Source organism: Mastacembelus armatus, chromosome 1 (assembly GCF_900324485.2).
Source record: "Mastacembelus armatus chromosome 1, fMasArm1.2, whole genome shotgun sequence".
In the NCBI taxonomy this organism is placed as follows: domain Eukaryota; kingdom Metazoa; phylum Chordata; class Actinopteri; order Synbranchiformes; family Mastacembelidae; genus Mastacembelus; species Mastacembelus armatus.
Window position 1 is genome coordinate 12,867,729 of NC_046633.1, and position 23,556 is coordinate 12,891,284.

At 38.8% G+C, this 23,556-nt stretch overlaps 1 protein-coding gene across 5 annotated transcripts in view; it reads left to right on the plus strand.

Annotated features, from left to right (window-relative positions):
* Window positions 1-23,556, plus strand: part of tenm3 (teneurin transmembrane protein 3) — a 180,102-nt gene that overhangs the window by 102,986 nt on the left and 53,560 nt on the right. For 3 of the 5 annotated variants that reach the window (XM_026302846.1, XM_026302847.1, XM_026302850.1), the window contains 9 exons: window positions 5,931-6,116; window positions 7,840-7,866; window positions 10,028-10,036; window positions 13,000-13,146; window positions 19,121-19,251; window positions 19,357-19,445; window positions 21,330-21,449; window positions 22,996-23,128; window positions 23,381-23,509. In XM_026302846.1, coding sequence (XP_026158631.1) covers window positions 5,931-6,116; window positions 7,840-7,866; window positions 10,028-10,036; window positions 13,000-13,146; window positions 19,121-19,251; window positions 19,357-19,445; window positions 21,330-21,449; window positions 22,996-23,128; window positions 23,381-23,509 — 971 coding nt within the window. The remainder of the gene's footprint in view (window positions 1-5,930; window positions 6,117-7,839; window positions 7,867-10,027; window positions 10,037-12,999; window positions 13,147-19,120; window positions 19,252-19,356; window positions 19,446-21,329; window positions 21,450-22,995; window positions 23,129-23,380; window positions 23,510-23,556) is intronic. The other 2 variants (XM_026302848.1, XM_026302849.1) reach the window with 1 other exon arrangement.

The window sequence follows — 23,556 nt, forward strand, 5'->3', positions numbered from 1 at the left end:
GCTACATCTACCACTACAGCCTTCTTTTGCTGATTGTTGACCACTATGTCCGGTTGGTTAGCCATCACCTGTTTGTCAGTCTGTATCTGGAAGTCCCACAGGATCTTAGCTTGGTCATTCTCCATGCTACCATGTCTTTGCAGACCATCTATATCCTGTAAATATGTGATTCGCTTTGATGATTGCCACACAAGAGCAGCCCGCCCTCAACACAACAAGCTGGCACCAATCAAGGAAGTTTGGCAGAATTGGGTGGAGCGCATGCCACTCATTTACAAACCAGGTTCTTTGAAGAATTTGGCAAAAGCATGGTGGAGCCCTTCATTAAAGGTCAGCAACACCTTCCATGAACACCATCCTCTGCCGCATTGATGAGAGACATGAAAGCAACACAAGTAACATCCATGCCAACCAGAAAAGGGCAAAGCAAAAGAAAGAGGTGCCATCTGTTTGCACAAAGATATAAAAAAACAAGCTTTGTGTATATATTTGCAAAGTACACACAATGACCCAGAGGTGGCAAAAGTACTCACATTCTATACTTAAGTAGAATCACAAGTACTGGTGTGAAAAAAAGACTGATAAAAGTAGAACTACTTCTTGAAGCCGACGGCATCGAACAGTTCTTTTAAACACGGCCATGGATGGGGAATGTCTTGCTTTTCCGTATCTGCTGCATAGTTGTCGGACTCGGCAATACTCCCTGGATTCCTTTCTTCCTTTATGTCGCACTGCAAGCTTTCTCTCTATCATAACCTGTACACTCGATTTCCCTCCCTAGTTAGTTACGTCGTTTACGTTGTGTCGTCATCCGCAGAGGTTGAAAAAGTAACAAGCCTATTTTGATAATGTAAGGAGTAGAAAGTACTCATATTTGTGTTTAAATGTAGGGAGTAAAACTAAAAGGTCATCAGAAAAATAGTCAAGTAAAGTACAGATACCTGAAAAATCTGCTTAAGTACAATAAAATATTTGGACAAAGGGCAAAATTGAGGAATATTAGGATGAAAAATAGAAAATTCAACTGGTTTCAAAAAAGGGACTTTGGTAAACATTTCAGTGAAATACTCTCTGTGATAAACAGTACAATAGTTTTCATCTTAGTACTTGTTATAGTCAAAATAATATCTATATAATGTTTTTTCCCTAAAAAACAAGTGGTATGATTTAGAATGGAATGAAACGGTCAAAAGTGACTTGGAACACTATGAGTGTTAGCCAAAACAAACGCACACACACACACACACACACACACACACGTATATATATATGACTCATAATCCATTCCATAATTTCACTATAATTTCACCGAAACACATTTTGAATTCACATTGTTCTTGCTGTAGCCCATTCAAAAATATATAAACCTCTGAAGTTTCTCTTAACTTTTAGAATTTCTGAATATAAAACTAGAAGAATCTTATTAAATATTCTGTACAGGATTTCTAATATGTTTATATATACACCATCCCTAACTTTTAAAGTAGTTGTTTGAATAAATAATTTATTAGTTGGTTCAAAATATTCAGCTGTATTATTATTATTGCTCTTTTTTGTAATTTAATGAGCATGTCTATACTTGAGATATGGGGAAATGCAGCTAACACAACACAATATGACAAGAAGGGCATAAGCAGTGAGGAATAAATCATATACAAACCATTTTTGTTTATTAAATCTGTTATTTCTAACAAGATAGCAATAGGTTTTGCCACCTTATGTTTAATATTCAATATGCAGTTTCTAACACATTTTACTATCTATAATTACAGCTCAAAAATTGATTTTCATAAACCCTTTCAATTTCCAACCCATTTAAATGTAACTTTGCATTACAATATGCCCTACTACCTGCAAATATCATACATTTATTTTTCCCAAATTTTATTTTGGGACCTGGAGGTGATGATTCTCATCCCAGCTGCCTCACACTCAGTTGCAAACCACCCCGGTGCACGCTGAAGGTCCTGGCACAATAGAGCCAACAGGACAACATCACATCTGCAAAAAGTAGAAATGAAATCCTGTGGTCCCCAACCTGGACTCCCTCCAATTCCTGGCTGCGCCTAGAAATTCTATCCATAAAAATAATGAACAGAACCGGTGACAAAGGGCAGCCCTGCCAGAGTCCAGCATGTACTGGGAATAGGTCTGACCTACTGCCGACAATGCGAACCAAGCTCCTGCTCTGGTTGTACATAGACCGGATAGCCCTTAGCAAAGGGCCCTGGACCCCATACTCCCAGAGCATCTCCCAGATGATGTCACGAGAGATGCGGTCGAATGCCTTCTCCAAGTCCACATGTGAACTGATTGGGCAAACTCCCATAAACCCTTGAGCACCCTGCAGAGGGTATAGAGCTTGTCGAGTGTTCCATGACCGGGACGAAAACCGAACTGTTCCTCCTGGATCCGAGGTTGTACCATAGGCAGGACTCTCCTCTCCAGCACCCTGGCATAGACCTTCCCAGGGAGGCTGAGAAGTGTGATCCCTCTATAGTTGGAACACACACTCTGACCACAACCCCGGTCTGCCAATCCAGGGGTACTGTCCCTGATCGCCAAATGATGTTGCAAAGGTGTGTCAGCGATGACAGCCCAACAACATCCAGAGACTTGATAGCGGATCTCATCCACCTTCTGTGCCTTGCCACTGAGGAGCTGCCGAACTACCTCAGTGACTTCAGCTTGGCGGATCAGCTTCTGACTCCTCAGCCTCTGCTTCCTTTATGGAAGAGGCAGCGGTGGGGTTGAGGAGATCCACAAAGTATTCCTTCCACCGTCCAACAATATCCCCAGTCGAGCTCAGCTGCTTCCCACCTCCATGGATGCTAGCCTGATTAATGCAAACATACAGGACGTTACAATAGTCTAGCCTGGAACTAATAAAAGCTTTCTCCAAATCATCGCGGTTCATAAAGGGCTTAACCTTAGCTAGAAGGCACAGCTGAAAAAATCTTTCCTTGACCACACAGTTGATTTGTTTATTGTAATCTAAATTATTATCTAAGGTCACCCCCAGGTTTTTAACCATCTGACTGAGGTGAGGTATCCCAGAGTCCAGACCAGAAGCCGTGAAACTGGGGATGTTGGAGGTACCGAAGAGAATACATTCTGTTTTGTTCTCATTTAGACTAAGAAAATTCTGTGACAACCAGTATTTGATGTCATCCAGACATCTACGGAGGGATCTAAGAGTATCAGAGGATTTAGAAACAACAGGCAGATAAATTTGCAGATCATCTGCATACAGATGAAACGGAATATCATATTTTGTAATGATTGAGCCTAAGGGTAACATGTACAAAGAAAATAAAACCCCCACCGTGGCCAGACACTCGTGGGGTGCTCAGGAAGGAGTAGTCTGGAGGGAGGAGGGAGGAGAAAGCACTGTTGTCCCTTGGTTTTAACCAGGTCTCATTGAGCAAGAAAAAATCCAGGTCATTGGTGAGGATCCAATCATTGAGAATGAATGTCTTATCTGTGAGCGAACGGATGTTCAGTAGCGCTATAAATAGCGGCTTCTGGCTTCCAGACTGCAGAGTCAGTACCAATGCTAGAAAGTGTGGCAGAGGCTTTGACTGACTATTGTTACTGCCGTTAGGCAAGTTTTTCACAGAGCCCCATATTTCCAGCAGTGTCAGGCGATCATATGACAGTAGAGCTGATGAGTTGTAAATAGCAAGGAAGATGAACACAATTACAATCTCCTCCATAGTCTCACCAAACTCCTCCCAGACCTGAGTTTTTGCCCCCGCCACTATCCGGGCCAGAGCACTCTTTGCCTGCCAGTACCTGTCAGCTGCCTCACGACTCCCACAAGCCAGCCAGGCTCAACAGGACTCCTTCTTCAGCTTGATGGCCTCCCTTACATCTGGTGTCCACTACCGGGTTCGGGGATTGCCGCCACGACAGGCACCAGAGACCTTACAACCACAGCTGATCATAATAATCTTTTTTTTTATTTCTGATTATAAATATTATACTGTTCTTCTTTTTCCTTTGTTCAACACTTCATGAAATCCATATAACTTATTCTTCTTTTTACAAGCCTTTTCCAGACCCTTCTCTTCCACACCTCATTGATGTTGTTGTGTTTGTAGTCCTCCTTAGACTGCTTTAATTTCCTCTTCAGCTCATGTTGGACATGTCTGAGCTTTTCTTTGTCTCCATCTTTGAATGGCTCCTTTTTCTGGTTAAGGATTGCCTTGATGACACTAGTGATCCAGGGTTTTTAGGGAAACAGTGCACAGACTTTGTAGGTATAACAATGTCTCTGCAGAAGTTGATGTAATCTGTGAAACGGTTAACCTGTCTGTCAATGTCCATGCTGTTCCCTTCTGCTCCCAGCAATATGTTCCAATCTGTGCATTCAACGTCTGCAGTAAGACCAGGTTGTGATCTGACCTGCTGAGTGGTGGTAAGGCAGTAAAGGTATACGCCTCCTTGACAGTTGCATACAGCAGATCAAGTATTTTACCTTCTGTGGTAGGACAGTTGACAACCTGAGAATAAATATCCAGTCAAGTGTGAGGTGAGGGTCACATATTTATAGTCTCCTGATGTTATAATGAGGGCCTCCGAATGTTGAACTTGTATCCTGGCATCTCATGGATATCTTCACATGGAACATTAGCATTTGCTCCTGGTTGAATGTAAAAAAGTATGGTGAAGACATCACCGAACTCCCTGGGAGCATAATAAGGTCTGAGACCAAATGCCAAAAGCTCAGTGTCCTGACAACATGTCCTTTCCTTGACAGCAGTACACCTATTTGCAAATAAAGCAAGTCCTCCACCTTTTGTCCTGCCACTTGCCTCAAAATCTCTGTCTGCACATACCAGGGAGAAGTTAGGTACATCCACACAGGTGTCTTCAATGTTTTGATTCAACCAGGTCTTAGTAAAACACATCAGACTACACTCACAAAATGCTCTCTAGGTCTTAACCAGTTCCTCCAGCTCCTCACTTTTGTTCAGTAGAGAGTTGACATTCCCCGTGATGATGGATGGTACGAAAGGTTTGTATCTCCATCTAGTAGCCTTTAGCTTGGCCTCTTCAGTTCAGTGCTCCTTTGTAGTAAAAGAAGGTAATTTCTTGTGTAGATTCTTCTTCCCAGAGTATTATCCATATGTCACTAAGTGAATAAGACAGTAGTTGTCAAAATATATCAAAAAAAGAGGGAAAATTTCAGGAGCTACAAGACTTTGCTGCCATCTGCTCAGGTGTAAATTCCAGAATTTTTATACTTGTTTGATAATATAATGACAGTTAAAGTTATTTTAGATAGTGCAGGGTTGCTGCTGCCCCCTCCATGTTTGCCCTGGAAAAGTTTGTCATGATGTGATTTGATCATTGAATTGATAATAGCTGATCTTCTGTTCCAACTTATTGCATTGGCTTGCTCTGCAACCTGACAACTACAGAAGCCACCTAGATGTAACAATTATTTTTGCTGTGTTTCTTCCTAAAATATCTGAAGTATTCTTTAGGCAACTTCGGTTTTGATGTTTGATTATACTCTCTAGGCCAATAAAAAACAATGATGATAATTGTTAGCAGAACTTTGCATGTATCTTATTGCTAACCATTTCTACTGCCTCCGTTGCTGTTTTCAGTTACAATAGAATTGAATAGTGGTTTAGCTTTTTCCGCAGTGTGCCAGATTGACGATGACAACAGCACACACACCGCTGTTCTGATGACAGGTTGGGGGTGTCATGGATTAAATGTTCTGTTTTCATATATAAACTCCCAACAATGTCATGAAAATCACGTCCAGAGATCGTCTGGAGTTGTCATCAGGCAGAAAATTGTGGGAAACACGTTTCATTGATTATTACAGTGTTGTTTGTGCTGTTTATAATCCTTTTAAAATCCTTTCAACCACATACACACATTTATTATATGCTTCTTTCCTTGACCCACAGAGATGTGTGAAGTGGACTGTGGCAGTCATGGTGTCTGTTATGGTGGTGTATGTCGGTGCGAGGAGGGCTGGACAGGGACTGTATGTGACCAGAAGGCCTGCCACCCCCTGTGCAGCAAGAATGGAGTGTGTAAAGATGGAAAGTGTGAGTGTGACCAGGGATGGACAGGAGAGCACTGCAATATCGGTGAGTGGATCATATACACACACACAGTAAATTGACTTTTAGAATCTGACATATTATTATCAATTGCTTTTTATAACCCTAGGTTATCTCTGTAGGCTGTCAGTTACCAACACTGTTGAAAACTATCTAATAATCTACTAATTACTCCTAAAATGCTGGAAACGTAAAGGAAAAACCAACATTAACTGCATTAAAATGGGGTCAGGCCAACAGGTTTCTCCAGAACAGTTTCAGTGCTCCTTTGCTTTGAAGTGTCTGAACTCTACTGGAGGGATGAACACCATTCAAAAATATCTATTCATCTGAAGTGTTAATGATTGTGATAGAAAGCACTGATTAACAATTTGGTCCAAAATCTCTGATAGAGATCTGCAATAGAAATCTGTGTTGAAATCTGGTCACTGCAAAGACATCTATATTGACTATGTATGCATGTATTTGACTTATTACAGTTACATAAATTGAGCTTAAAGCTTGAATGTAATGCTCAGTGCTTGCTGATGTGTTATGTATTTATATATATATGATGTGTTTTTGTATTAAGTGTTTACGATAACGTGCTTCTGTCCATGGCGTGTTCAGAAACTCCATTCTGTTGTCTTCTGATAGGTAAAGATGTAGAGAAATCCATTAAGAGTGTTTAAACAACAAACTGCTCGTCTGTTGAGACAGATTTCACAGCTGGGGAGAGGATTCACTCTTTTCTTCTTCTTTCCGTCCAACTCCATTTATATCATGTGTTAGAGTTTTCAAGGCAATGTGACAACTTTAATTTTCTACTTTCATTAACTGTAAATAGACCAGCTTAAATAACTTTTTCTGATTTTTTGCAAAGTCAGTGTTTAACAAGAAAACTAAATTTTAACTGTAGCCGGCGAAGGGGAACAATAGCATTTTATCAAACTTTAATGCAGTTCCCAGTGCTCTTATAAAATACTAAATATTTTGTTGCATTGTTTGAATTTTACTCAGTACAGTGGGTAGGCTGAGGCCAAGCACTCATACCTTTCAAGTCATTGAAAATAATACAAGTTCTTACTTTAACATGTTGGAGGTGACCTAAATATTTAAATGTTTTGTCATTGTCCCTTTGTTGTAAGTAGCATCCCACAGATTACATCCTGATATATATATATATATATATATCAAGGTATATATATATATATATATATATATATATATCATATATTGACTTCACAATGTTTATGATTGTGTGCCACATCACTTAACAGCATCACTAACATGTAATATATACAAGTTAAGTCTTTTTTATTTTTATTTTTGGCCTGGCTTTCTTTTTTTTTTCTCTTGTTTTTAATCTATGTCTATAGAACTGAGACAGGCCAAAGACACTACACTAAATAGAGAATAGAAAAACATCCAGTGTGTTTGGCTTCAGAGCTTAGTGAATCTGGATATTTTACCAATGTGAAATTGGATTCATCAGCCCGGTCATGAATCCTGAAAATACTCTAGCCATGCTAGTGGTTAAGATGCCTCAAATGGATGTGATCAATAATACAGAGCTTCTGTTATCCTGTCTTTCTTTTTTCTGTTTCATGAAACTTCATGCATCACAGTCTGAATTCTTTGGTCAACTGGCCTTAGTAATGGTGATAATGGATGTTTATATTTTCCAATTCTTCTGCCTTTTCCCTCTGGACTAAATGCTCTCTTTCTATCTATTTTTTGTTTCTTTCTATTTTTCCCTTTTTTCTTGAAGCTCACAATCCGGACATTAGAGTAAAAGGTACTGTACTCTTTACTGTTTGTTATCCTTCTCACTAGCTTTATTCCTCCCTTCAACCTTTGCTTTTCTTTTCATGTACTGTAGTGCTGTCACTGCATCAGTAATAAGTTTTATTGTATTTATTTAGACAGTTTTTATTATTATTTTGGTTATCTTGAGTATATTATGTTTTATCCATTTATCTCTACCATCACTTTGCCAATTCTGATGCCATGCACTTTTACTGTTACTTGGAACATTTCAGAATATCGATGTTGTCTTTAGCCAAATAAACAAGTTTTTTGCCCTTTAAGTAGCTTTGCATTTTTTTCAGATAAAATGGAATTGAAACCTCAGGAGTATACTAACTTTACAGCTGGCTTTGAATGTGTTGAATGCATTTCTCTCTGTATATTATCCACTGCATCCTTAGAAGGTTTTTAGTTTTTAAATGTTGTACTTTTGTCAGCTGGAATACCTATGTAAGCCTGATTAATTACTTGAAAAACCTCTAAAAAATGTTGTTCTTGAAATTGGCTAGGGTCTTTAGGGTTATATTTTAAGTTTTCTGTACAGCTGTTAGTGTCTATAATGTATGTTTACTGTATATGCAGTGCATTAATCAAGTTGCACGTGATTGTAATACCATACAGTATGTTAAAGATCTGTTGAAGAAAATTAAGCGTAAAAGAACAAAAACACTACTCTTCTATTACTGTTCTGCACAGCGAAATTGCCAGTGTTAAATCAACACTAACGTGTTTACAGGTGAACAGTGGAAAAACCTTTTAGGGTTAAATTAACACTGGCAATTTTTCTGGGTAGTTATTCTCTAGATATGCATTTGATGTATTCCTTAAAGTCCTGGTTCTGTGCAGTTTTTCTCTAAGCTATTTCCTCTTATGACCCTGTCCCTGACGTTGTATGCCTACGTGTGTCTGAATGGGTTTAAATAGTTGAATTTTGTGCTAAAAATGTCAGTTGTTTTATTATCAACAGAACATTTGTGTAATTGCATGTGCGGGCATAATTGTGAAGCAAATGCTCATTGTACTGTGACAGTACTGAATCATTTTAGCTGGTTTAAAGTTTCCTACCGTGCAGCATGGGAGTAGACTGGATAAGGCCTTTAATTATACTTATGAAGATGCAATGCATTATAGAGCATGAAAAAAAAGCATAGCTTGGTTATGGTCTTATGTTTTAAATACCATTGCAGTCAAATTAGTTGGTAAAGGTTATTTGTACTGTATCTGAAAATGCTAAAAGACAATTTCCTGATTTACTTTTTTATTGCTTCTTATTGAATCCTGCTCATAAATTCTCTAAATTAGGATGTAATGGCTGAGATGCCATTTGTTTCTAAAGGCCTTTTCCAAGACTTAGTATCACTGTAAGATGTTGGTAGAAGGGATAGCATGCAAGCCTGACATTGACGTTAAATGACCAAACAGTAACAAGCACAGACTTTTAGAAACACTGAGGTTATGAGTCCATGAGTGAGGCTACATACAACTTTCTGTCTCATTGTATAAGACGATTTCCCAACAGTAAGACCTAAATATAGTCATTCCTCTCTGTTTATTTCTTGGTCAAAAACTATTAAATATATCACATCTCAAAGTACTTGAAACAAAATATAGGCCAAGAGCTTTTAATTGTAGAAGGTAAACACTCCCTAGGTTGATACTAAACCCACATATTAGCATCCTCAGCTGTGATGGTTATTATTTAACCCTGCCTTTACTAAATAATATGTAAAAATGTTAGTTTGCACTATACATTTTGCACTTTTCTCCAACTTCAAGTTGACTGCAACTGTATTATCTTCGCTTCTTTTAGGCCACTTTTGTGTTTACTGGAAACGTTATTTGAGAATATTTCCCTGATTTATTTTAAAAATATATTTTATGCAGCACTTTTCAACTGCCTTTTATCCTTCTTTCCTCACGTTCAATTTAAATGTGAATACAGACTTGAATTAAGTCATTTTTACTTTAGTACTGTGTCTCTCCCGATGTTATTGCACTCCTGTGATCCCAATTTCCTGTTCTCCCCCACCATTGGCTGCCATTTTCATCAGTCCATCACAGAAAGTATATTTCACAGTGCTGCTTTTGTTTCGATTTTCTTTTTCCCTAATTTTCCTCCCTTTCTCCCTCGTGCCCTCTCCTATTCTCAGGATATAAAGGTAATTCATGCCAAATCAGATTTAATAGGGACCTTAATGTCCCAAAATATAACCACTTCACACTCTCCTTTGTCAACTTCAGTTTCCACTGATTCTAATTTATTCCTTTTTATTTTTCCGGTTTCTTTTTTCTCATTTTCTGTATTTCTCAAATCTCTATTTATCTGTCTTTGTCTCGTCTTGTATTATTTCTGTCTCATTTTTTTTTAATCTGTCTCATTTGTTTTTCGGGTTACATTATTGTGTCCCTGTCTCTGATTTTCACACAAAACACAGACAATACAGATGAAAATACATACAAGCACATGCACACAAAATAGACGTGCATACTAAGAAACACACACAAACACAAAGTGTGTGACTCCTGTTTGTCTTGCATCCAGAAGCCTGATATATATGTATGTGTTAATTTAGCCAGTTGCTCTCTGTCTTCACTTTCTTGTCTTTCTACTTTCCTTTCCCTTTCCCCTCTACACCACCTGTCCGTCCATCTTTACCTCCTTCTTTTATTCTGTCTCTGCAGCTGGGCTTTGCTTGGTTGCAGTACTCACTGTTTATTAATCTGTCTATCTGATTGCAAGCTTCAGTGTCTATTCTGTGATCAAGGAATGTCAAACAGAGGCATAAAGTATAACCTTCGGAGGCATGCAGTCCAAACCATCCTGTCCTCCCTATACTTTGTGCACTGTGTATCTGTCTACCAGTTGTGTTTTCACATGGATTTTAACCTGCAAGTTTTTTTTTTTTTTTGAACAACAAATCAGAATTCCTAGTTTCCAAGAGAAGTTGCTCAGCTCATTGGTTGGTGTTAAATTTCACTCAGATTGAATTAGACTTTACTTAGACACATAAGCATGATTATTTTCAACATCTTCGGAATTTTTAGCTTTTAAACTTAAATGTTTCAGTTTGATTGTATTCCCAGCTTTTCCTCATCATATTATCCAACAATACCATCTTCTTTTATTTTATAATGAGTTTATTTTAGAATGAAATCATGTAGCACACAGTAGCCATTTTGGCTTTAGGCTATCTTAGAGGTTCATGTGAAACTACAACATCAGTGCATTTCACTGAAGACTGACTGTCTGTCTGTCTGTCAGTCTGTGTCTTTCACATGTGGGTTAGTGTATTGATCTGTATTATTTGTCCACCAATTTGTCTGTCAGTCTATTTGCTGCAGGGCCAAATGCCTTTATGCACATTAGGATTCCACAACTACTATCTGTCGTAAGAAGTATGCTATTTTTGGACTGAAGCTGCTGACTGTTAGCATATTCTGCTCTTATGCCAAAAACAGATATTAAGTATTTCCTGAATAAGACTAAGCTTCTGAAATAGCATTCACTTCAGTTTCCCTTAAAATGTATGTATAGATCCTAGTAAACATCAAAGTTATTCATGAAGCATTCTAACCCTTAAAAGAGCTCCTAGGGTGGAAACTGTTAGGAGTAGGGAGGACAACTTTTAAGAGACTTCAGAGTTTCCAGAAAATGCCGGAAAGACAAAGACGGTGAACAAATGTGCTTGAAACTCTGAGTGAGAGTGACTTAATCTAATAATGTGTGGAATAATGTTTGCGGTTGACCTTATTACATATGCACCCATATCTGTTACTGACTACTTTTACTTTCGCTGCAAGACTATCTGAATTTTCCTTTGAGGATTAGTAAAGTTTTCTCATCTTATCTCCTATTCAGTCCAAATATGCCACAATACAACAATTAAAAGTCCTCACAACTCAGCAATATTTGGCAGCTGGGAAAATGCAGCAGTGATGTCTGTCTCAATTATACATTAGCAGAATGATCACACAAACAATTAGTACAGCACTCTCAGAACCTCGAATCTGTCGCAGTTCCTTTCATTTCCATTAGACATTCACACTATGCAGGCTCTAAAAAAGGCATATATGGACTTCACCGATGTTGCCGGAGTAATTGATCGATTGCATAACCAAATTTTTGCACGTCAGAAAATGAAGTTTTTTTTTGTAAATAGAAAGAGATACCATAGAATCAACATTCAAGTTGCTTTCATTGAGTACTATTGACAGCAGGGCCACTTTTCTCCAGATACTTTTAAAGAGAATAAAGGTGTGTGTGTGATTAAAGTGAAATACACAAAAATGGCCAGTTTTTTCAAAGTAAAGCTTTACAATATATCATTCACTTTCCTCACTGAAATAAGTTTTTGTCTTTTCTTTGCTCAGAGTTCCTCTAAGATTGGTCCTAAATCACTTTTAAGTTAAGCATCCTAGCTAAAAGATAAGTTAGGAGCTCTCTGAGAGGATTCTTAGAATCTTTATGAATACAGCCCCAGGTGAATTAGCACAGCTTTCAACAGATTTATTTATAAACAAATTACATGCATAACTACAATTGTGTACTGGCCTGTGGGGACTGCCTGTGTTGTTTTAACTAAAGTTAATAATAAATGAATTCGGTTTAAGAAGACTTAAACCAAACTTAAATTTACAAACTTAGACATGTCCTAATTTTCATTTCACTTTTATCTACTGTAGGTCATAGTAAAAGTCTATCCAATCTTGGTCTAATGAGTATCGATGGTGTTTTGGTTTATTTCTAGACCACAAGTGTATTTGATATTGATTTTCATATGGACAGATTTCACACTGAACAGTGTCTTACTGTACATTTTTGGAGGATGCTAAGCTACCTGGGGTTGTTTCTCTTAATGGAGTTTAATTATCCATGATGGCGTCAGTGCAGTTTCAGTGGCTTTTCCAAGTTCAGAAGGAAACGCTTAATATTTTGTATTTTTGGCCTGAACAATGCCAAAAAATATTAATGACTCTCATATTTCACAGCTCCAGTACAAAACTACCTTTAAAATGTATAGTGGTTGAAACCAATGTCACGCCCTGTTGGCCAGCCTTGACCCAGCCCCACTTACTTGCATTGCTCTAACATTTTTATCTGTGTGTTTGTTTACTGTCACAGAGGGTTGTCCAGGACTCTGCAACAATAATGGACGATGCACCCTGGAGGCCAATGGCTGGCACTGCATCTGTCAGTCAGGATGGAGGGGGGCCGGTTGTCACGTAGCAATGGAAACAATCTGTACTGATGGCAAGGACAATGAAGGAGGTATATGGAGATAAAAAGTTAAAGACTTGAACAGAATTATTTGTTTAATAAATAGACAATAAGGTTTGGGGCAGATTATCCGAATGTCTTGCAATTAACATGTTAATTTGTAGTAGTTGCAGTTTGTGAAGCCCTATACCACATTTATCTTTTGTAATATTGTGAAAAATTGTCTAAACTTTCATAATGCCACTCATCAGTTGATACACCTACCTATGCTTTTGATTTGCTTCACTTCTGGAGTTTTTAGAGAACTTTCTACCAACTGATGCCAACAGTCAGACACAGATCACTGAGCTCTGACTGATCTCTGTTGCTCCACCTGCTAGATCAAATTGCAAATTTCCTAGCACTCTTCGCTCTCCCAAATCATGGCTAACACGCGTTGGAAACCAGTCACCTGAAATCTTGAACAATGATGCTCTGCCTCACTTTAACTATTCCACTAATTCACCTTTAGCTGATCTAGCTGACGACATTACCTGTTTGTGTATCCTCAGAAGTCTAATGAAAAGTGTCATGTAGCTGCAAACCGGGATTTTTTTTTAAACCAACACTAATCAGCCCTTCTCTTACCCAGTCTACCAAAGCAATTTGTTCATCAAACACGTTAAAACTAAATAAATGAGGGTACATCACCTGAAATCTATATCTCTCCTGAAGCAGTTCCTTTGTACGCTCATTTTGAGCCAATTAGTGTCAGCTCTTGTAAATACAGCTGTCTCCAAGAAATTGTCTTCTTGAACTACTCTACACTTTCTACCCACAGTATTTGTTTTTTTCAATTTTGTTTTTTACACCACTGGACCTAATATTTTATCCATTACTAGTTACTAGTTTCATATAAACTGGCACCTTTCCCTTCCAAATTTAAGCATGCAATTGTTCAGCCTTCATTTCCTTCATTGAGAAAATCAATGAATCAAACTAATTGGTTTAAAATAATTTTAGACAGATTTCCAAACATTAGTTTTTAATCAGGTATTATATATTGTCTTTTCAGGTGTAATATCTTTTCTAATTAATATTTTTATAATTCATATTTTTTATGCAGTCCTACAGTACTGATGGGAGGATCCCTGTTGAGTTGGGGAGGAAACCATCATTACCTGTCTCCTTCTATTGATTTTGTGTGTGTGTGTGTGTGTGTGTGTTTGTGTATGTGTAAACTGATGATATAAGCCATAGATCGTTTAGTTAATCATTTAGAGTCATCAATCGATCAAACCTGCATGTCTTTGGGCTGTGGGAGTAAGCAAGAGTATGCATAGAAAACCCATGACAAACCCAAGACATCATCCAAATTCCACAGAGAAAGGCTTCAGGATTAAGTGGGCTTTGAAACAGAAACTTTATATAAGCCTTAACCCTCAGGGGTCGACGAACACGCCGGCGTGTTTTGTGGCATCTTCTCCTGACAACGCCAAAACGAACTTAAATTATGATAATACAGATTAGAGCAATATATCATTCAAATCTGTAAAGGGTCTGGTTTTATTCTTTTATACTCTCATAATAACAACAAAATGCTTTGCTTTTGTAAAATAAAGAAAGCAGACAGTGTGCGCTCTCTGTCTTCTCTGTCACCCCTCTTCACAGACACGTAAATAAAACAACCTGAACCTCAGCGAATACTTGCCTCAAAAACATGAGAAATATATTCATAAAAAGCTTGAAATGTCTTCTTTTAAATTAAACAATTCAAGTCAAAAATAAATAATTTCTTTTTATGAAATCCATATGAAAATAAGTAGCGGCACAGTTTCTCCTGTATCACCTCATTATAACTAATATGATCCTGCCTCGCACTGAGCGCACTGTTAATATTGAAATAATCTGAGGTGGGCCAGGTAATTATGTGCACACCCACAAGAAATGGAATAAAATGTCAAGCTTCATCATAGAATTTACTCACATTAGGCTACAAGATGCAGTTCTCAAACGTTTTGTGAACCAATGCACTGTATGTGTTTTATGGTCTTATTTCAGTGAAAGTTTTATTTTTCAATAACCCTGCATAAACTTTAGCCATTAATATGTTTAAAAGCAACTGAAAAAAGCACAAATGTCAGGGCATGTCAAAACTTGTCCAGGGTCCCAAAACACCCTTAAACCCCAGAGTGTTAACCCTAATGAAGTGACATCAGACGATTGAGCATCTGTCAGACGATGCTGAGGATGTTTTATTAGTCTGTGGTAACCTCTAAGCTGTTGTGTGCTGGGGCAGGAGACTTTATCAAAAGGAGGTGTTTAGTACCGCCCATTTGAGTCTGGCACTGTGGCCATTCCTTCAGAGGTCAGTATCTTTTAGTACTCAAAGGGTTAAGAGCTAATGTCAGCAGCTTTCACAACAGCAAGAATAAAGACACAATAAACTTCAATAAACAGTCTCAGCACAACTTTAACTTGCACAACAGCAACGGCGCCTGTTCCTTTAACGGGACAAAGTTTCATCATCCGGTTTAATTCACAGAAATGTTGTCATTCCACTGTTAAATGACCAGGTAGCTAGTCTGAATAGTTTAACTGGAGGATTCCGGGTCCCTCTGATCTGTGCGGAATACACACACAGGCTGGGGTTTTCTCAGAAGAAGACGCAGCTTAGAGGCTGGAGATTCGCAGGCTGTCTACCTCAACAAGAGGCCTCTAATTTAATGAAGTTTATGAACAAGAGAGAGCGGCCGCACTCATCACAGGATTAAAGTTTATGTTAAAGCATTTATTTCACCACCTGCGGTAACAAATGCACAGTAACAACTTTTTAGCCTTTAGATTCAGTTAGAAGCATTATAAGGTAAAATGGCAACACCCATATTAAGCTCAATGTTATGCCTCCATCAACTCACAGCAGCAGACAGTTTAACTCTGTGAACACAGAAGGGGTTCTAATTTTCTCTGATATGGACTGGCTGTTATTTTAATGTATTTCACACAGTAATTTTGTTTGTTCTGGGCCTTTAAGCAAACCAGACTGTGATGGAGGATGTGAGGATAGATTCTGGCAATCCATCTGGTTCGTCCCGTGACTGTGCTTGGCACGATGTGATTGGTCCAGGAAGTGCTGCATGCTTGCTGGTGATTGGTTTAAATCTCACTGGTCATGTGTGAATCAAGAGAGTATCTTATTGTGCTGTAAGTTTAAAGAATGTTTTTCTAAGATGGGAACAATATCTTTTTCCACCCAGCAAAGTTCAAACATATGACAAACTTAGTAACTAACCAGAGTCAATAGTTCAGTAACATCATAAATGAAATCAATAAAACTTCATTGTTATATGGATTAACAAGCATGAATAACAAATCAACAATAGCATGACTTCTATATCACACCGTAGTCTGACAGCAATGCTCTGTAGGGTTTGGTCACACATGTTATAAATTCATAAGTTATTGTATAGGTTTCAGGTCTTTGCCTGAAAAGGGAATAGTTTCAAAGTATTTATAGCAGGATGTAAAACAAAAAGTGGGGGTGTTATCAAATGGAGTCTTGACAGTGCAGTGCTTGTTGGCGAGGGCCTGTACCATCTCCTGTTATTTACTTTAGTGGGTCACAAAGAGTTTCATAGTCATACATTGTCAGAGGGCTATCACTCCTGCCTCAATCCGGAATGTGAACATATTCTGCTGCTTTAGGTCCACTACAAGTCATAAACTCATTCACAAGGCTAGCCATATTGTGGGACAGGAGCTGGACTCTCTGACAGCAGTGTTAGAGACGAGAATGTTGTCCAAGATAACATCAATACTGGACAACTCTTCACACCCTCTTCATGACATGCTGTTCAGCCACAGAAGCACATTCCTAATAAAACCCCTAAAACCAGGAATCGGTTTGGTTAGAGCAGTGAGTTAATTTGGAAGGTGAGAAAGAAAGAAAACAAGACAGAGAATGGAGAAGAGTGACTTACTTTGGCAGTGTGTGTGTGTGTGTGTGTGTGTGTGTGTCTGTGCATGTGCATGCATTTAATGGCAGTCCCTGGTGCTTCTTCACCAGATGTAAAATCGGCATTTATAAACTAACAGAGACAAATAGCATGAAATTCTTTATTACCTTACATCCCTCCTTCTCTCCCTTCGTCTCTGTTGAGCTGTGTCAGCTGACGTTTCAGGTGAATTTGAGGTGTCTGATAAAATTAGATGTGGTTGATCCAATGTCTTAAATTTTTCTACCTCACATCTTTCATGTTGCTGTTCATTTGTTTAGGCTTTGTATATAGTCATAATAAACAAATTTGATAGCAAACTGGACTACTCTTGCTGGGACATTTGCTATAATAGTGTAGACCCAGCAGCTGGATATTGTAGTGGTCACCGCCCCATGTCACCGCCCTTGACTGGGATACAGATGTTCAAATCCTAGTGGGGGTCCTTAGGCAAGACTTCCTCATGCTTGACTCTGACTCACTCCAATATGAGAGGGATCTGAACAAAGAGTGTTATGCTGGATCAGACATCACCTGGATCAACAGGGTCTGTGCCAGTTGTTGGGGGACCCAACATCTTCACTAACATCTCAACAACTACTAGCTCAGTGTTACATCTGCTAGAAGCACATGCTATCACACCAGAGATTGATGAGGTATGATGCAAATGCTACAGCAAGAGGGAGCCAAGTCGACAGGTCAGAGAGGGCATGCCATCATCACCCCCACACTCCAAAATTGGGCCCCATTACCTGCAAGCAGCTGGAAAGAATGGATAATGAAAACCTCTGGTGCCAGTTACCAAGACTCCATTCCATTCTCTTTTGCTTATCCGGAGCTGGGTCACTGGGGCAATGATGCCCAGACCTCCCTTTCCCCGGACACCTCCACCAGTAATTTGGCAGAAATACCAAGGCGAAGAGCTGGTGGAGGATATACAGGATAGATACCCTGCCTGAAGGGACACTGGGGCCCCACCCTGGACCTAAGCCTGAGAGAGGGGCCCCCCAGCAAGCATCTGGTGGCCGGATCTCTGCCTGCGTGGCCCAGTTGGGTTTAGCCCAAAGGAGCTACGCGGGTTCCCCCTCCCATGGACTCACCATTCACAGGAGGGGTCATGCGGGGTGTTCAGTGTTTTGTGGTTTGGATGGCAGTCAAAGGCATGTGCCTCGGCATCTCAACTCTGGAAGGCGACACTGGTATTGGGACATGGAATGTTACCATGACTAAGAAGTACAAAAGCTGTCCACACTTTAGACCTTTGCCAAGCAAACACTCAAAAACAAGAGAAGAGTAAGGAGAATAAACCAGTGAGGCGCAAAAGTACACAATATTCAGTTGGTGACGTTTTTTGGGCTGCTCGCTGTCATTGGCTATTGTGAGTATTCTGTTGGAGCCTCCCCGACCAGGAATTAGGAAGAGCTGTTACTACACACTTCAGGATTGTTTAGACATATAATCAGTCATGACAAGCCTCGAATCTGGCCATACCCCCACGATGACTGGAGGGCGCGAATCGGGCATAAAATACTTTAGTGTGTCCCCAGCCTAATAAATGTTTTTGTTTGTTCTGTTTTTTCTGGTGATACTGCCGTATGTCCATCTACTCCATTTCCTATGTTTATTCTTCCATTTCCACAGCTTTACTTCTTTTCGTTTATTTATGACTTCTTTTATTCATTAATAATTACATCAGAAGTCCATCCATGTTTTACTTAGCAAATTTAGATAATAATTTAGATATGTCCTCCTATCTTCTCAGATTTTAGATGGTTAATGTGATCATTCAACTTATCCAACATTCATTTTTATCTTTTTCATCCCTTTATTCTTATTACTACTGAATTCTTCTTTCCTTGCTGTATTCTTAATCCCTTCTTCATTCTTTCTTGCTTTCCAGTCCCTCAGATGGCTCCTCACTTCTTCATACATCCATCCTTTTTATTTTCATCCCTGAATCTCCACTTCATCCACCTGTAGCTTTTGTATCATCAATTTGACATCATTCTGCACTACATTCTGTTTACATTTAATTTGTATGTGTGTTTCAGATGGCTTGGCTGACTGCATGGATCCAGACTGCTGTTTGCAGCCTTCATGTCAGAACCAATTATACTGCAAAGGGTCACCTGACCCAAGGGAGGTGCTCAACCAGTTTCCATCCCCACTGTCCCCTCAACAGGTAGAGAACTCTAATCAGAAATAAAATTAAAATAATAACATAATTTCCTCATACAAACAATACCAAAGCAGCAGCTATATACTTTTTTCCTTTTATTTTCTTTAGGCTGCCAGGTCGTTCTACCAGCGCATACACTTCGTTGTTGGTCCTGAATCGACTCATGTTGTCACAGGAGAGACTCCATTCAATAAAAGGTAATTATGTTTCTGTCACTTTTTTTCTTTTTTGGTTGGTTGTTTTTTGGGAAGTACAGCACCAACAGGAATTATCTGGTTTTAACAATTCAGTTTAGTCATTATTTACAACCATTCGCAAAGAAAGCAGACTTCAGAATCAGAATAAGTTTTATTGCCAGGTGCAGCAAAAAACACTTTACAGTACTAGGAATTTGTCTCTATGTCTGGTGCTAACATATATACATATATGAAGTATGGGGGGGGGGTTATTTGGTGGTAATTGGGGCACTAGCAGGCTGACTGCAGTGAGGAAGAAACTGTTCTTGTGGCGTGAGGTTCTGGTCCTGATGGACCCGTGCCTCTTGCCAGAGGGGAGCAACTGAAAGAGTTCATGTCCGGGATGAGAGGGGTCAGCTGCAATCTTGGCTGCCCGTCTCCAGCTGTACGTCTCCAGAACCTTGGAGACGTACAGCTCCTGGAGAGATGGGAGACTGCAGCCCAATCACCTTCTTAACAAAGTGGATGACACGCTGCAGCAAACCAGACTGTGATGGAGGATGTGAGAATAGATTCGATGATGGCAGTGTAGAAGTTCACCAACATCTTTGAAGGGAGGTGAAACCCACTTCATGGGTGATGGTGATGCCCAGGAAGTGGAAAGACCCAACTGAGGTCACTGGAGTGTCACAGAGGATGATTTGGGGTATGAGGAAAAGCTTTGTGCAGTAAGGCAGTGCCTTCGTCATTCTTCTACTTAAATGTTGTTTTTCATTATAGTGGGTTCATGAATAATTTGCATCCTTTTTGTTTGTTTTTTCTACCATTTTCTTTCTATAGTGCCTATTGTTTGTCTGATTGTGCTTCTGCCAACAGGTCAATGCATACCCTACTTTTATTTACCATAATATTAGGAGAGCTTTCAGCTGCATTGATATAACAGAAAAAGTGAGCGCAAGCCAGAGATCATAGTACAGGGACTGGATTTTTCCTTGCCAAAAAGCCTTTCCTGCTCACATCTTATTCAGACATAACATTCATTAAATATAAGAGAGAACAAGCGGGTGGCAGTCTACAAAAAAATAGTGAAAAGCAGGACTAGTGACAGGGAGGAAACATAATTACAATTCTGTTCAGCCATCATTCTGTCTTTCTTTGTCACGTTTTTTATTCTGCTTGAGTTTTTCATAAGAGCTGAGGGCCACAACCCTGTAATAAAATGTCCTGTATTTCCATAATGGAATGGGCCTGCAACCTTACAATAAAAATGTTTTATTAGTTGACTTCAAAACAGTGTTGAGTTTGTGTGTGTATGTGTTGGTGTGTGTGTGTATATGTGTTTTACTCTTTTAGTTAAAATACAATGAAATTACTTAATTTACCCTTGAGCTAACTATTCCTGAAAATAAAGTAAAATAATAATAAAGAGAAGGAGAAGAATACTTATTCTAATGAAGAACATTATCTAATTCACTTGTAGTGTATGTGGCTTATTGAAACAGTGCTGTGGTATAAAAATATGAGTGCAATGAGGGGTGTGAAATCATACTGTGGGGACTGTCATAGCTTTGGTTTCCCATTACTATACTTCCCTTGCAGCACTGAACAGTTACCACAGAGCAGTGGTTGTTGCAAGTGATGCCTCACTGCACTCTGCAGTTTCCCTCACGAATAATAGTGATGAGAAGAAAGGATGTGCTCTGTGTGGGTAAATGTATGATGATATATGACCAAAGACAATTTTCCACTAGTTTTATACAGCCACAGGGACTGAGTCAAATAACTCCTGTCTGTCAAAGTTTGCTCAACTAATTGCAATACAATAATTTTTATTCCTTGCATAAATGTTGTATAATGCATTTTAAACAACCTGTTTCTACCATCTCCCTCTCTCTCTATCTCCAGCTTGGTGTCAGTAATTCGAGGTCAGGTGTTAACAGCTGATGGAACTCCCCTGATTGGAGTCAATGTGACATTTGTCCACTATCCTGAACATGGATACACTATAACACGCAAGGATGGCATGTATGTATTTATATACAATTTCTCTTACCTTCTGTTTTCTTGCATCCTTCTCTAAATTGTTTCACCTGACCCTTACTGTATTAGTCCTTCTAAGTTTATTACATTTACTTGAGTGAAAGTGGAATTCATAGAACATAGAGCTACTAAACACTAACAGAGCACCTGACAATGTACAACTTGAAGAGAGAGGCTATCATAATTTCTAGTGTTTTAGACAAAATATACTGTAACTCACAAGGTTTTGACTGTATCTGTACGAGGCAATAACCAAAATATAACTAAAACCTGCTTTTTGGGGTTCCACAAGTGAAGTTGGTGAAAATGCTGCTTATTTATTTATTTTATTATTATTTGTATTATTATACATTTCGAGGTTTTGTTTAGTTAACTTGCTCAATATCAATAGTAACAATATAAAAGTTGACTGTATCAAAATATATTCATCAAATAAGCAAACAAAAAAATTACAAAACGTCCATAAATATTAGTTCATCTCAAATTTCCAGTCTTGCCAACATAACATAGCTATTTCAAGATCTTTTTCACCTTTTTAATTATATGCAGTGTATGAATTAGTAAAGGTTTATAGTGGATCCTATCAGAAAGGGGAAAATCTGTTATGTGCATGACATAGTACACCAAGGGGCACATCGAGCAAAAGAGATGAGAAGTAGCCTTTTCTGAATATGTCAAAGCTAGAAGCAAAGTGGTCTTTGTAGATAAAAATCTGAGAGGAACATGGTCCAAAGGCTCAAAGCAGGCTTTAACCAGTAGACCTAACACCAGAAACACTGGGGTGCCATAGTGTCTAGAGTGTTGAAGAAGAAGACTGTCCCATCTCACAACAATTTATGCTCAGTGGGGCCCACCACAATGGTGGCAATAGACAAAAGTCAATGCACAAGTGTGAGGGATATACCTGACAGCAATAGTTTTATGGGGCAAAGCCTATACAAAACAGAACTGAAGTTTAGCCAATTAGAAAGCCAGTTGCACATATACATGGCAGCATAACAGTATTATCAGGAAAGATCTGCCTCAGGAAATCAGGTTTCTCTAGCTGCCAACCCCAATTATAAAACCAGATTTCTCATTTGAGTTAGGAAATCAGCTTATTGGAGAAACCCAACTAAACTGGTCAGATAAGTGCATGTAAAATGCAGTCACAGGTACTCTTCTCTATCCATTAATTTTCTGTGGACATACAGGCAAGATGCTCAGCATTTCAAATTGTGTAAAAGTTTATATTTTTACGTGAATGTGTTTAGTAGAATTAACATCCAAAGTGATTAGCACTGCATTTCTGTGTAGCCTTTTTATCCTGAAAACAACAATATGTGGCATGCTGGATGGATGGATGGATGGATGGATGGATGGATGGATGGATGGATAGATGGATAGATAGATAGACAGACAGACAGATAGTCCAGCAGAACAAAAAGGTACTGTGCACCACATTCACATTTTTACTCTGCTCTGCCCTCTCTCCCTATCTATCTATCTATCTATCTATCTATGTATCTATCTGTATTTGTGTGTGTTGAAGGTTCGATCTCCTAGCCAATGGTGGGGCATCACTAACACTGAGCTTTGAGCGTGCACCATTCCTCACTCAGTACAGAACTGTGTGGGTACCATGGAATGTCTTCTATGTGATGGACACATTGGTCATGAAGAAGGTAAATGGTGAAGCCTTCATCTCTGCTATTGTATTGTTTTATATTGAACTATCGAGAATTTACTTTATTGATTTTGTTACTAACATAATTATTTGACTACCATGTGGAGGATGACATTCTTAGCTGCGGTCTATTTTATACACTATTTAACTGTTACTTAACGGCTGACTAATGAACTAATGTAAAGTCTAAAAATCGATGACTCAGTGAACAAAAAGCCTAAATGGCATACTTTTTGTCTGGCTGTTTCAGGAGGAAAATGACATTCCAAGCTGTGATCTGAGTGGTTTCATCAGACCTAGTCCTGTCATTGTTGCCTCTCCTCTGTCTACATTTTACAGAAGTTCATCTGAGGACGGTCCCATCATACCTGAAACACAGGTATGATATACCACAGAAGAGACATTTTAAAAACTTTAGATCAAGAC